This window comes from Pan troglodytes, chromosome 10, assembly GCF_028858775.2.
Source record: "Pan troglodytes isolate AG18354 chromosome 10, NHGRI_mPanTro3-v2.0_pri, whole genome shotgun sequence".
NCBI classification, from domain to species: Eukaryota; Metazoa; Chordata; class Mammalia; order Primates; family Hominidae; genus Pan; species Pan troglodytes.
Window position 1 is genome coordinate 39567657 of NC_072408.2, and position 13991 is coordinate 39581647.

The following is a 13991-nucleotide window of genomic DNA, read 5'->3' on the forward strand; positions in this document are numbered from 1 at the left end:
TGGAGGGAGATAGACTTTGATTTTAACTATTATATACAACATGAATTGTAAGTACCATGTTGGAAGTCTGAATATGGTACACAGTAGACATTAAGGAAAAGGAGGTCACTTCTGTATGAAGTCAGGAGGAAGTCCCTTTTGGGCAGTTTTTTTTTTTTTTGAGATGGAGTTTTGCTCTTATTGTCCAGGCTGGAGTGCAGTGGCGCGGTCTCCCAGGTTCAAGTGATTCTCCTGGCTCAGCCTCCCAGTAGCTGGAATTACAGGCACCCACCACCACACCTGGCTAATTTTTTTTATTTTTAGTAGAGACAGGGTTTCACCATGTTGGCCAAGCTGGTCTTGAAGTCCTGACCTCAGGCGATCCACCCGCCTCGGCCACCCAAAGTGCTGGGATTACAGACGTGAGCCACTGCGCCTGGCCTGCACAGAGTCTTCAGAGCTAAGTTGATATTTGGATGGGAGGCCATCCTAGATAGAATAGTGGCTTGAGAGAGAAGCGTGAGAGGTAAACAGGAGAGAGATTCATGAAAGACTTTGTATTGTAGGCACTGGAGGTCACTGAAACTTTAGTTTTGTATAGTAATGCATGCTAATAGTAAAGAATTCAAATAGTACCAAAGGGAAAGACAAATATTTCTCCTATCCTAGATCCCCTAGTTCTCAGAGACCATCACTATGAAGTTTCTTATGTATCCATTGAAGTGTTTTAAGCAGGATTGTTATATGCCTAAATCAGGTAACCAATATTGAGGCTAGATTGAACAAGACTGGAGGCAGCTGCATTCATGCCTGTAATCCCAGCACTTTGGGAGCCCAGGTGGGTGGATCGCTTGAGCCCAGGAGTTAAAGACCAGCCCGGGCAACATGGCAAAACCTTGTCTCTACAAAAAATACAAAAATTAGCAGGGTGTGATGATGTACCCTATAGTCCCAGCTACTTGGGAGGCTGAGGTGGGAAAGTCGCTTGAGCCTGGGAGGTTGAGGCTGCCGGGAGCTGTGATTGCACCACTGCACTCCAGTCTGGGTGACAAAGCGAGACCCTCTTTCAAAAAAGAAAAAAAGTCTGGAGGCAGAGAAAGAGGATAGGAAGAGGTTGAGTAACCTAAGCAAGAGCTACTCAGGAACTGAACTAAGGCAGTAGCAATTGGGATAGAAGGATAGACAGCAACTGATAGAAGAACTTAAGGAAGTTAAGTGAGATGGAGCTAAGGTGACTCCTAGGTTTCTTTTTTTTTTTGAGACAGAGTTTCGCTCTTGTTGCCCAGGCTGGAGTGCAATGGTGCGATCTCAGCTCACTGCAACCTCCACCTCAAGCGATTCTCCTGCCTCAGCTTCCTGAGTAGCTGGGATTACAGGCATGCACCACTACACCCAGCTAATTTTGTATTTTTAGTAGAGACAGGGTTTCTCCATGTTGGTCAGGCTAGTCTTGAACTCCCGACCTCAGGTGATCCACCCGCCTCGGCCTCCCAAAGTGCTGGGATTACAGGCATGAGCCACCACATCCAGCCTCTTTTTTTTTTTTTTTTTTTTGACGTGGAGTTTCACTCTTGTTTCCCAGGCTGGAATGCAATGGTGCGATCTCAGCTCACCGCAACCTCCACCTCCTGGGTTCAAACAATTCTGCCTCAGCCTCCCAAGTAGCTGGGATTACAGGCATGCACCACCACACCCAACTAATTTTGTATTTTTAGTAGAGATGGGGTTTCTCCATGTTGGTCAGGCTGGTCTCGAACTCCCAACCTCAGGTGATCCGCCCACCTCGGCCTCCCAAAGTGCTGGGATTACAGGCATGAGCCACTGCGCCTGGCCCTAGGTTTCTTTTAATAAGGTGAAACTCTTAGCCTTCTTCACTGAGGAGATAGTGTCAGTCCTTGAGAGAGCCAAAGTGGAGACAGACTTGGGAAGATGAGTTCAGCTTTAGACCTATTGAGTGTAAGGTATCTTTGAGACATAAAGGTAGAGAATGCTATTCAGTTAGTCAGTTTAACATATGAGATTGTCAACTCAATAGCTCAGAGGGGCCAGAAATACAGATTTGCTGGCTTCTGGCTTGGATGGTAGTTGAAGTGCATGGGAGAGGGTGAGTTTGCCCAATCAGGCCGTGTACAGTGAGAAGGGAAGAAGGCTAAAGATGCAGGCCTAAGGAAAATCAGCACTTAAGTAGGAGGAGGAACAGCCAATAAGAAGTCAAAGGGGAAAGTTTTGTTTTATGTTGGATTTTTTCCCCCCTTAAGGTGAGCTAGGACAGGTGTGGGGGCACATGCCTGTAATCCCAGCACTTTGGGAGGCTGCGGTCAGAGGATAGCTTGAGCCTGGGGGCTTGAGGCTGCAGTGAGCCGAGATCGCACCACTGCACATCACTACACTTTTGAGATACTGCCTCAAAAGAAAAAAACAGATGGAATAGCCTTGAGCAACTCATAATATATGGGGATGGGGCTAGTATAAAGGGAAGGTTGGAAATAAGGAATAACCAACTAAGGGACAGGAAGTGATTAATGAGGATCACAGAGTACTTAGATTAGAAGCAAAGAACTAAGGGTGGGTGTTTGAAATATGTATGTTTTTAGGCTTGGGTGGAGAGAGTTGAGAGAGTTCATGTCTGATAACCTCAATTGTTCCTAACAGGAAGGAAGCAGATAAACCAGGTGGGAGGCAAGGAAGCAGTAGAGTGAAGGGGCTTGAGGATAATGATGAAAGTTAGGAATAGAGGTTCTTTGGGAAGAGACAATGAAGGGGACCAAGAATACAGAAATGAGGCTGGGCACGGTGGCTCATGTCTGTAATCCCAGCATTTTGGGAGGCCGAGGCAGGCGGATCACAAGGTCAGGTGTTCCAGACCAGCCTGGCCAACATGGTGAAACCATGTCTCTACTAAAAATACAAAAATTAGCCAAGCGTGGTGGCGGGCACCTGTAATCCCAGCTACTTGGGAGGCTGAGGCAAGAGAATCGCTTGAACCCAGGAGGCAGAGTTGCAGTGAGCCGAGATCGCGCCACTGCACTCCAGCCTGGATGACAGAGCAAGACTCTGTCTCAAAAAAAAAAAAAAGAGAGAGTACCAAAATGATTTGCTGGACCAGGCTGAAGGCCCTGCTCAGGTTGCAGGCTATACATGTTATCGGGGGAACCAGCCCCCAATATTTCAATGTAGGTTCTTTTCTATTTTCCCTAAGTGTCAGCTGGTCTCATAAATAAAGAGAAAGACTACAAAGAGAAGAATTTTACAGCTAGGCCTCTGTGGGTGCCATCACATATTGGTAGGACCATGATGGCGACTTGAGCCGCAAAACCAGCAAGTTTTTATTAGGGATTTTAGAAGGGGAGGGGGTTACGAATAGGGAGTGGATCACAGAGATCACATGCTTCAAAGGGCAATAAAAGATCACAAGGCAAAAGGGCAGAGCAGGATCACAAGGCAAGGGCGAAATTAGAATTACTGATGAGGGTCCATGTCCCGCTGGGCACACATTGTCTTGATAAACATCTTAACAGGAAACAGGGTTTGAGAGCAGAAAACCAGTCTGACTAGAATTCACCAGGCTGGAATTTCCCAATCCTAGTAAGCCTGAGGGCACTGCAGGAGACCAGGGCATATTTCATCCCTTGTCTCAACCGCATAAGACAGATACTCCCAGAGCAGTCGTCTATAGGCCTACCCCTGGGAATGCATTCCTTCCCCAGGGTTATCAATTATTAATATTCCTTGCTGGGAAAAGAATTCAGTGATATTTCTCCTACTCACACGTCTGTTTATAGGCTCCCTGCAAGAAGAAAACTATGGCTCTATTCTGCCCGACCCCCCAGGCAGTCAGACCTTATGGTATCTTTCCTTGTTCCCTGAAAATTGCTGTTGTTCTGTTCTTTTTCAGGGTGCCCTGATTTCATATTGTTCAAACACACATGTTTTACAAACAATTTGTACAGTTAATGCAGTGATCACAGGGTCCTGAGATGACATACATCGTCAGTTTATGAAGATGACGGGATTAAGAGATTAAAGACAGGCATAGGAAATTATAAGAGTATTGATTGGGGAAGTGATAAATGTCCATGAAATCTTCATAATTTATGTTCACAGATTGCAGTAAAGACAGGCGTAATAAATTATAAAAGTATTAATTTGGGGAACTAATAAATGTCCATGAAATCTTCACAATTTATGTTCTTCTGCTGTGGCTTCAGCCGGTCTCTCCGTTCGGGGTCCCTGACTTCCTGCAACATCATCTATCTTCTATCACTATACAGGGTCGTTTGGTTTTCTCCAGCACATCTGGGCCTAGATTTGAATTGACGTCTAGGAAGCAGATGGTTGCATTGATCTGAGGTTATGTATGGTCTTTTGCAGGGTGAGTGCACTGAAAGGAAAAGAGATAGAGGCCACACGGGAAAATGGCCAAACTGATGTATATAGTGATACAGTAGTAGGATATGTGTGACCCTGGTTTGATCATTTTGTTTTCTAGCTCAGAAATCTTCAGTGGCTCCCTGGCTTAGGTTCTAAATCTTTGAACTGATGGACAAAGATGAGGTTTTTCCCATAAAGCTGGTTCCAGCTGCTTTTCCATTGCTTTCCTGTTGGACTCATCTATTCATAATGGCTCCCTCTTTGGTTTTGCACTGGCAGTTCTCTGCTTAAATGCCCATCCTATTCCCAGCTGCCTTAATCCTATGCAGCTTTCAGAGGCCCAGTTCTAATCATGCTTCCTCAGACAAAACCTCCTTGACCACTTTAACCTGAAAAGAGTACTAGTTTTTTAGTTTTTTTCAGTATCACGTATTTAGAGCTTGTACTGCCTTATCTTTTACATTGTTTGTTCTATATTTGTGGATTTTATTTCTGCAACTACATTTCTTTTTCTTTTTTTTTTTTTTTTGAGATGGAGTCTCACTCTGTCGCCCAGGCTGGAGTGCAGTGGCACGATCTCAACTCACTGTAACCTCCACCTCCCTGGTTCAAGTGATTCTCCTGCCTCAGCCTCCCGAGGAGCTGGGATTACAGGCACCCGCCACCACACCCGACTAATTTTTTGTTAGTTTTAGTAGAGACGGGGTTTCATCATGTTGGCCAGACTAGTCTTGAACTCCTGACTTTGTGATCCACCCACCTTGGCTTCCCAAAGTGCTGGGATTACAGGCGTGAGCCACCGCGCCTGGCCTCTGCAACTACATTTCTTAAATTTCTTTAGCACTACCATTGCACCTGCACGCTATCTTTTGCCAGGAAGGTTCTCCCTAAGCATTTAGTAACTGACTATAGAATCTGACAGATGGAGAGGAAATTAATATTTGCGGGGGGGAGGGGTTCTGTTTGTTTTGTTTGTTTGTCTTTTGAGACAGGGTCTCACTCTGTTACTCAGGCTGGAATGCAGTGGCACGATTTCAGCTCGTTGCAACTTCAACCTCCTGGGCTCAAGTGATCCTCCTGCCTTAGCCTCCTGGGTAGCTGGGACTAAAGGTGTATATCAGCATGCCCGGCTGATTTTTGTATTTTATTTTTTGTAGAGACTGGGCTTCGCTATGTTGCCCAGGCTGGTCTCAAACTCCTGGACTCAAGTGATCCTCCCACCTCAACCTCCCAAAGTATTAGTATTACAGGCGTGAGCCACCATGTCCAGCCAGGGATTCTTACTTTGTGCTCAGCACTGGGTAGAGTGCTTAATATCACTGCTTCTCAAACTGTCTTGGTAAAGGACCAGGTAGATTTTTCCCTCAAGCTGTTGCAGATCAGTAGTGTTCTAAAAGCACTTCTGTAAAGTAAAATTACTAGAAAAATAACATTTAAAAAGACATAAAGAATACAGGCTTTTTATTATTATTAGATTCAACAAACATTGGCTGGGGGCAGTGGCTCATGCCTGTAATCCCAGCACTTTGGGAGGCCGAGGTGGGTGGATCACTTGAGGCCAGGAGTTCAGCAGCCTAGGCAACATGGCGAAACCCCATCTCAACTACAAAACACAAAAAAATTAGCCTGGCATGGTGGCACAGGCCTGTAATCCCAGCTACTTGGGAGGCTGAGGCACGATAATAGTTTGAACCCGGGAGGCAGAGGTTACAGTGAGCCAAGATCACACCACTGCAGTCCAGCCTGGGTGACAGAGGGAGACCCTGTCTCAAAACAAAACTGTAAACTGCCTGTCAAATTGCCCTAAGATGTTCTAAGTGCTAATGCTTTCTTTCTGTACTTACCTTGATGCAGACTGCTAATAGTTTGTGGATTGGCAGTGGTCTGAAGACCAAGGTTTGAGTAGCATTGCTTTACATTATCTCATTTACACTTCCCTAATATCTTGTGAGGGTGGGTATTATTATTATTTCCTCAGTATACTGATAAGGAAAGAGATTTAGTTAAGCCACCTGCTCAAGTTCACCAATTTAGTACCAGACAGAATTGGAATTTAAGTGCTAGATGCCATTTTGTTCATACTACTGGGTCTCAAAGAGGATCCTTGGAGCAGAGTTGGTTTGGGGCAGGTAGAGTGTTTTGTTTCGTCTTCAAAAAGTAAGTTAATTTGGTCGGGCGCAGTGGCTCATGCCTGTTATCCCAGCACTTTGGGAGGCCGAGGTGGGCAGATCATGAGGTCAGGAGTTCGAGACCAGCCTGGCCAATATGGTGAAACCCCATCTCTACTAAAAATACAAAAATTAGCTGGGCATGGTGGCGCACGCCTGTAGTCCCAGCTACTTGGGAGGCTGAGGCAGAAGAGTTGCTTGAATCCAGGAGGTGGCGGTTGCAGTGAACTGAGATCGTGCCACTGCACTCCAGCCTGGGCGACAGAGCAAGACTCTGTCTCAAAAAAAAAAAAAAAAGGTTAATTTGAATTGCAAATACATTTAATATTTTATCTGTTGTTTTCTTTTGGTTCTTGCATTTTAATGCCTCCAAGTATTGATTTCAGATGCATATTGCTTCATCTGAACTGCTTGATACTTAGTTGAGTAGGAAAAGTAACTAACATCCCTTTTAAATGTCCAGATCCACTGGCTCTGTGGTGTTTGACAAAGTTCTCACCTGGTCTATGATGAAATGTGAAAATAAAGTCAATGTAATGAATTTTTTCATGAAGTCATATTTATTAAATTTAAAGGACAGTATTTTATCCTGAGATTTTTGTCTATAGTTTTTTTGGTGTTAAAATGGTAGAAACAGAATGCGTATAGTAATTGTGTGGAGTGTTGTTTATAACGGCTGTTTGAGATATAATTCATATACTGTAAAATTCACCCTTTTAAAGTGTACAATTCAGGCTAGGTGTGGTGGTTCACACCTGTAATCTCAGCACTTTGGGAGGCCAAGGCAGGAGGATTGCTTGAGGCCAGTCAGGAGTTTGAGACCAGTGTGGGCAACATAGGGAGGTACCAGCTCTATACAAATTTTAAAAATTAGCCAGGTGTGGTATTGAATGCCTGTGGTCCCGGCTACTTGGGAGGCTGAGGTGGGAGGATTGCTTGGGCCAAGGAGTTGAGGCTATAGCGAGTCATGATTGATCTGTACTCCAGCCTGGGCTGGTCAACAGAGTGAGACCCTGTCTCAAAAGAAAAAAAAAAAAAAAAACCCTGTACAATTCTGTGATTTTTAGTATATTCAGAGAGTTGTACAACCATTTCTGCCCACCTCAGCCTCCTAAAGTGCTGGGATTACAGGCGTGAGCCACTGTGCCCATATCAGCCTATTGCATTTGCCTATTCTGGACATTTCATATAAATTCCATCATACAATATATGACCTTTTGTGTTTGGCTTCTTTTTTTTTTTTTTTTTTGAGATGGAGTTTTCACTCTTGTTGCCCAGGCTGGAGTGCAGTGGCGCGATTTGGGCTCACTGCTACCTCCACCTCCAGGGCTTAAGCGATTCTCCTGCCTCAGCCTCCTGAGTAGCTGGGATTACAGGCTCCCGCCACCATGCCCAGCTAATTTTTTTGTATTTTTAGTAGAGACGGGGTTTCACCATGTTGGCCAGGCTGGTCTCAACTCCTGACCTCAGGGTGATCTGCCCACCTTGGCCTCCAAAAGTGCTGGGATTACAGGTGTGAGCCACTGCACCCGGCTGTGTTTGGCTTCTTTCACTGAACATGTTTTCAAGTTTCATCTACTTCATGGCATGTATCAGTCAGTATTCCATTCCTTTTTTTTTTTTTTTTTTTTGAGACAGAGCCTTGCTCTGTCATCTAGGCTGGAATGCAGTGGCGCAATATCAGCCCATTGCAGCCTCCACCTCCCAGGCTCAAGTAATTCTCCCACCTCAGCTTCTCTAGTAGCTGGGACCACAAGCCCACACCACCACACTAGGATAATTTTGTTTTTTAAATTTTTTGTAGAGACGAGGTCTCACTATATTGCCCAAACTGGTCTTAAACTCCTGGGCTCAAGTGATCCTCCCGCCTTGGCCTCCCAAAGTACTGGGATTTCAGGCGTGAGCCACTGAGCCTGGCTGTGCCCTTTTTAAATATAGACTTTCAAATTTGAGTTAGCATAGTTAGGAGGAAGGAGGATCACTTGAAGTCAGGAGTTCCAGAGCAGCCTGGGCAACATGGTGAAACCCTGTCTCTACCAGAAATACCAAAAAATTAGCTGGGCAAGCCAGGCACGGTGGCTCACGCCTGTAATCCCTGCACTTTGTGAGGCCAAGACGGGCAGATCACCAGAGGTCGGGAGTTTGAGACCAGCCTGACCAACATGGAGAAACCTCGTTTCTACTAAAAATACAAAATTAGCTGGGTATGGTGGTGCATGCCTGTAATCCCAGCTACTTGGGATGCTGAGGCAGGAGAATCGCTTGAACCCGGGAGGGAGGTGGAGGTTGCAGTGAGCCGAGATCGTGCCACTGCACCCCAGGCTGGGTGACAGAGCGAAACTCCGTCTCAGAAAAAAAAAAAATGTTTATCAAGCCCAGTATTAACACTCTCGGAGCGAGAGAGCAGACTGACCTCTGCAAAATGAGATCAGCGTTAGTTTGGTGTAGTTTGGGTCTTTTTATGTGTTTTTTTTGGCTGCCTAATCTCTAGTCAGTGTCTGCCTTTTTGATTGATGGGTGTGTTGCTTAGTGCTTGCAACTTGATCCTGCGGGCCATGGGGTCCTTGCTTGCTTCTCTTAGCTTACTTTTTGTTTTGGTCTGCTTAACTTCTGCCTTTTATCTTGCTTCTTGCTCACCTACCCCTTCACCTTGCTTCTGCTCTCATGTTCTTACTCATTCTGCCCTTTATCCAACTTTAAATTGCCTTTACTATTATCCTGCCTCATTTTCCGTATTCTGCTTCCTCAGTTACAGTGAGTCGTGATTGTACCACTGCACTCCTGGGTGCTAGCCTGGGTGCCTGAGTGAGACCCTGTCTCAAAAAAAAAAAAAGCTATAAAATCATTTTGCAAACTCGAGTGTACTAGGAAAAGGTATTACTATTTTTGGTTTTGTACAAATGATTTCCTTTCTTTTATGAATTATTTTCTTCGGTTATATTTTCCGAAATGAGTTTACTGTTTCAAAGGGTATGACCCAGGATAATCTGTTGATTCAAAATTCGGCAAGTATTTATTGCATGCTGGGCGCGGTGGCTCAAGCATGTAATCCCAGCACTTTGGGAGGCCGAGGTGTGTGGATCACCTGAGGTCAGGAGTTCAAGACCCATCTGGCCAATATGGTAAAACCCCGTCTCTACTAAAAATACAAAATTAGCCTGGTATGGTGGCATGCACCTGTAATTCTAGCTACTTGGGAGGCTGAGGCAAAGAATCACTTAAACGTGGGAGGCACAGGTTGCAGTGAGCCGAGATCACGCCACTACACTCCAGCCTGGGCAACAGAGTGTGAGACTCTGTCTCAAAAAAAAAAAAAAAATTGCATGCTCGCTATATGCCAAGCTCTATTCTAGGCACTGGAGAATGCAGCAATGAGCAAAACAAAATGAAGCCCTGCAGCATGGAGCTTTCCTTTTGTTGGACTGGTTTATGATTTTTACTATATAAATCAATGATTTCTAAATGCTAGAAGAACACTAATATATGATGACATTTCCATCCGTCTGAAGTGAAATGAGAAAAATAAGGATAATGTATTCTTACTGAATTCTGACCACTGTTCGGTGTTCTAAATTCCTTTCTGAGGAGCCTGGAGAGAGCCATGTCTGCAGCCCATCCATCTTGCTAAACAGGTCACTTGGACCCAGTATGTTATGGCTTGCTCTCATAACTTGACTCTGGCATAGCATCAATCACACTATGGTTAGCAGACTTCCTTAACTAAGTTACACTAATATTAAACATTCCTTTTTACTGACTCCAACTCTTTATTTTTATTTATTTCTATTTATTTTTTGAGATGGAGTCTTGCTCTGTGGCCCAGGCTGGAGTGTGGTGGCGTGATCTCGGCCTACTGCAACCTCTGCCTCCCGGGTTAAAGTGATTCTCCTGCCTCAGCCTCCCAAGTAGCTGGGACTACAGGTGCACACCACCACACCCAGCTAATTTTTGTATTTTTAGTAGAGACAGTCTTTCATCATGTTGGTCAGGCTGGTCTTGAACTCCTGACCTAAGGTGATCCACACACCTCGGCCTCCCAAAGTGCTGAGATAACAGGCATGAGCTACCACGCCCAGCCAAGACTTCTTAAATTAGTGTTTTCTTGGACTGCAGTTATTCATTGGCTAAGAATAAGTCTCTTTAAATATTTGTCAGAGTTTGGTTTTTCCATAGACAGTATGGAGTTTTTCATAGTGATTATGGATTTTAAAGAACATAGCTGAGATTATATCATATACTGTATACTTTTTCGGAGTGTTAAACAAGCTGTTTCTTTTTTTTTTTTTTTTAGACGGAGTCTCGCTCAGTCGCCCAGGCTGGAGTGCAGTGGCGCGACCTCGGCTCACTGCAAGCTCCGCCTCTCGGGTTCACTCCATTCTCCTGCCTCAGCCTCCTGAGTAGCTGGGATTACAGGCGCCTGCCATCGCGCCCGGCTAATTTTTTGTATTTTTGGTAGAGAGGGGGTTTCACCGTGTTAGCCAGGATTGTCTCGATCTCCTGACCTCATGATCCGCCCGCCTCAGCCTCCCAAAGTGCTGGGATTACAGGCATGAGCCACCGCGCCCGGCCAACGCCCAGCTAATGTTTGTATTTTTAGTAGAAGATGGGGTTTCACCATGTTGGCCAAGTTGGTCTCGAACTCCTGACCTTAGGTGATCTGCCTGCCTTGGCCTTCCAAAGTGCTGGGATGCCACCACACCTGGCCTACAAAAATTTTTTAAAAGGCCAGGCATGATGGCACATGCCCAGAGTCATAGCTACTCAGGAGGCTGAGGCAGGAGGACTGCTTGAGCCCAGGAATTTGAGGTTACAATGAGCTGTGATCATGCCACTGTACTCCAGCCTGGGCAACAGAGTGAAACCCTGTTTCTCTTTTTTCTTTTTTTTAAAGGAAGATGATTCTTTGGGAGATAGTGATAGGGAATGTACCAGTTTCTATTCACTCCATTTCCTCACCTGTTCTGTTAGATGCTGATTTCTACTGAAATTACCAAGGTTTAAGAGTAACTTTGGAGAGGAGAGTGAAGGACCTTTCTCTACACATTCGCAGTGTCTCAGAAGCCTCAGGGCTCCTGAGATGTATTAGATCCTTGGTGGAATCACTGTATGGCCAGAGCTCGGTTTTTTTAATTCCTGTGGTACATCAGAGCTGTGTCTGCATGGAAGAGCCACAGAAGGTGGAGGGTGACAGGGTTGAGCAATTTATTTTTTCCAGAGACTCTGTAGACCAGGCTGGAGTGTAGTGGTGCAATCACAGCTCACTGCAACCTCGAACGCCTAGGCGCAAGTAGTCCTCTCGTCTCAGCCAGCCTCCCGAGTAGGTAGGACTACAGGTGTGTGCCACAACGCTTGGCTTTTTGTACAGATGGGGTCTCACATTGTTGCCCAGGCTAATCTTGAACACTGGGGCAAATGATCATCATGTCTTGGCCTCCTAAAATGCTGAGATTATAGGCATGAGCCACTGTGCCCAGCCAGGGTCTAACAATTTTATTTATTTATTTATTTTGAGACAGAGTCTCGCTCTGTTGCCCAGGCCAGAGTGCAGCGGCATGATCTTGGCTCACCACAACCTCTGCCTCCTGGGTTCAAGCCACTCTCCTGCCTCAGCCTTCCGAGTAGCTGGGATTATAGGCATGCGCCACCACGCCCGGCTAATTTTGTATTTTTAGTAGGGACAGGGTTTCTCCATGTTGGTCAGGCTGGTCTCGAACTCCCAACCTCAGGTGATCTGCCCGCCTTGGCCTCCCAAAGTGCTGGGATTACAGACGTGAGCCACCGCGCCTGGCCAGGGCAGGCGCTTAATTCATAGGCTGGAGCCTCTTTGGTTTTGATCAGGTAGAAGCCATTATTTAAAACTTTCTCTGGGACTGAGAGCAGAACTTTTGGTTGTGACAAAAGTCAAACATTTGAGGATCTTGTTCAGAATATTCTGAGCATTAGGGCCTCGTCCTGTTCCTATCTTCTTTTCATGGAGAGGAACTTACATTTTTTATCTTTCTCTATCTCTCCAGGCCTCATCATTTCTGTCTCCTGTTTCTCCACTTCCTTGTCTGTTGGTTGGTCCACTGATATATGGACTTGCACATGATGAACTGTGAACTTCTAGCCACATGTAGTGCCCTTGGGTACTTGGAGGGAGACACTTACCATAAGGAACCAGATTGCTTAGGTGAGTACCTTTTTGATGAAACAGGAAAAAAATTGGCTTGAATTAAGGAGGTCTGTTGAATTCCTCAAACCATGGGTGTGAAAAGATGTGGGTCTGGATGGAGCTTCTTCCAAGGTTCCACATGCATGTTTTGTTCTGTCTCTGAAGAGAGTGTGAAGGATCTGATCCGCTATTTGAGGCATGAGGATGAGACACGAGATGTGCGGCAGCAGCTGGGGGCAGCCCAGATCCTACAGAGCGACCTTCTGCCCATCCTCACCCAGCACCACCAGGACAAGCCTCTCTTTGATGCTGTTATCAGGTTGCCTCCCTAGCTTTTAAACTTTTGCCACCTGCCAGGCTTTGGTGTTTGAGCTGATAGGTTTGGCGTTTGAGCTGGTAAGGAAACTTAACAACTTCTCCCTCCTTCATTGTCTCCCAGACTGATGGTGAACTTGACACAACCAGCCTTGCTCTGTTTTGGCAATCTGCCTAAGGAGCCCAGCTTTCGGCACCATTTTTTGCAGGTGCTAACTTATTTGCAGGCCTACAAAGAGGTGAGGATTTCCTTTGGAGTCCCTGGGGCGGAATATGGGGCAGTGGTGAAGAAGTGGATGACTGCTACTGAAGATCAGGTTCCCTATTTCACAGGCCTTTGCCAGTGAGAAGGCTTTTGGAGTCCTCAGTGAAACCTTGTATGAGCTGCTGCAGCTGGTGAGTGAGTCTTCACCTTACAGGATACCATGGGACAGCATTTTGCACCTTCTCCAGGCAGAGGAGGAGATGCTGAGATATGGTCCCAGTCCTTGGGGATGTGGTAGTCCGATCCATAGTCTCTGGCTGCCTCAGTACTGTTTGAACTCTTTCTTTTTAATCCTGCTTCTCTTCTATGCCTGGGTCTTCCAGCCAGAGTACATACTGCCTGCCTTCCACAGGGAGTCTCTTCCTCTTACTCTCTTCTGGTTAGGGCTGGGAGGAACGGCAGGAGGAAGACAACTTGCTGATTGAACGGATCCTACTGCTGGTCAGAAATATTCTCCATGTCCCAGCTGACCTTGATCAGGAGAAGGTGAGGGTCTTGGGTGTTCTGTGTTCTTGTGCATGGTTAGGTTGAGGTGCCTTTTTTTTTTTTTTTTTTTTTGAGACGGAGTCTCTCTCTGTCGCCAGGCTGGAGTGCAGTGGTGCGATCTCGGCTCACTGCAAGCTCCGTCTCCTGGGTTCACGCCATTCTCCTGCCTCAGCCTCTGCCTCCTGCGTAGCTGGGACTACAGGTTCCCGCCACCATGCCTGGCTAATTTTTTTTTTTGTATTTTTAGTAGAGA

At 45.8% G+C, this 13991-nt stretch overlaps 1 protein-coding gene across 2 annotated transcripts in view; it reads left to right on the forward strand.

Annotated features, from left to right (window-relative positions):
* TIMELESS (timeless circadian regulator) overlaps positions 1 to 13991 on the forward strand; it is a 32081-nt gene that overhangs the window by 2483 nt on the left and 15607 nt on the right. For both annotated transcript variants that reach the window (XM_509535.7, XM_009425126.5), the window contains exons 2-6: positions 12533 to 12690; positions 12838 to 12991; positions 13112 to 13226; positions 13321 to 13383; positions 13637 to 13738. In XM_509535.7, the coding sequence (XP_509535.4) occupies positions 12594 to 12690; positions 12838 to 12991; positions 13112 to 13226; positions 13321 to 13383; positions 13637 to 13738 (531 nt within the window). In that variant the 5' untranslated portion in view covers positions 12533 to 12593. The remainder of the gene's footprint in view (positions 1 to 12532; positions 12691 to 12837; positions 12992 to 13111; positions 13227 to 13320; positions 13384 to 13636; positions 13739 to 13991) is intronic.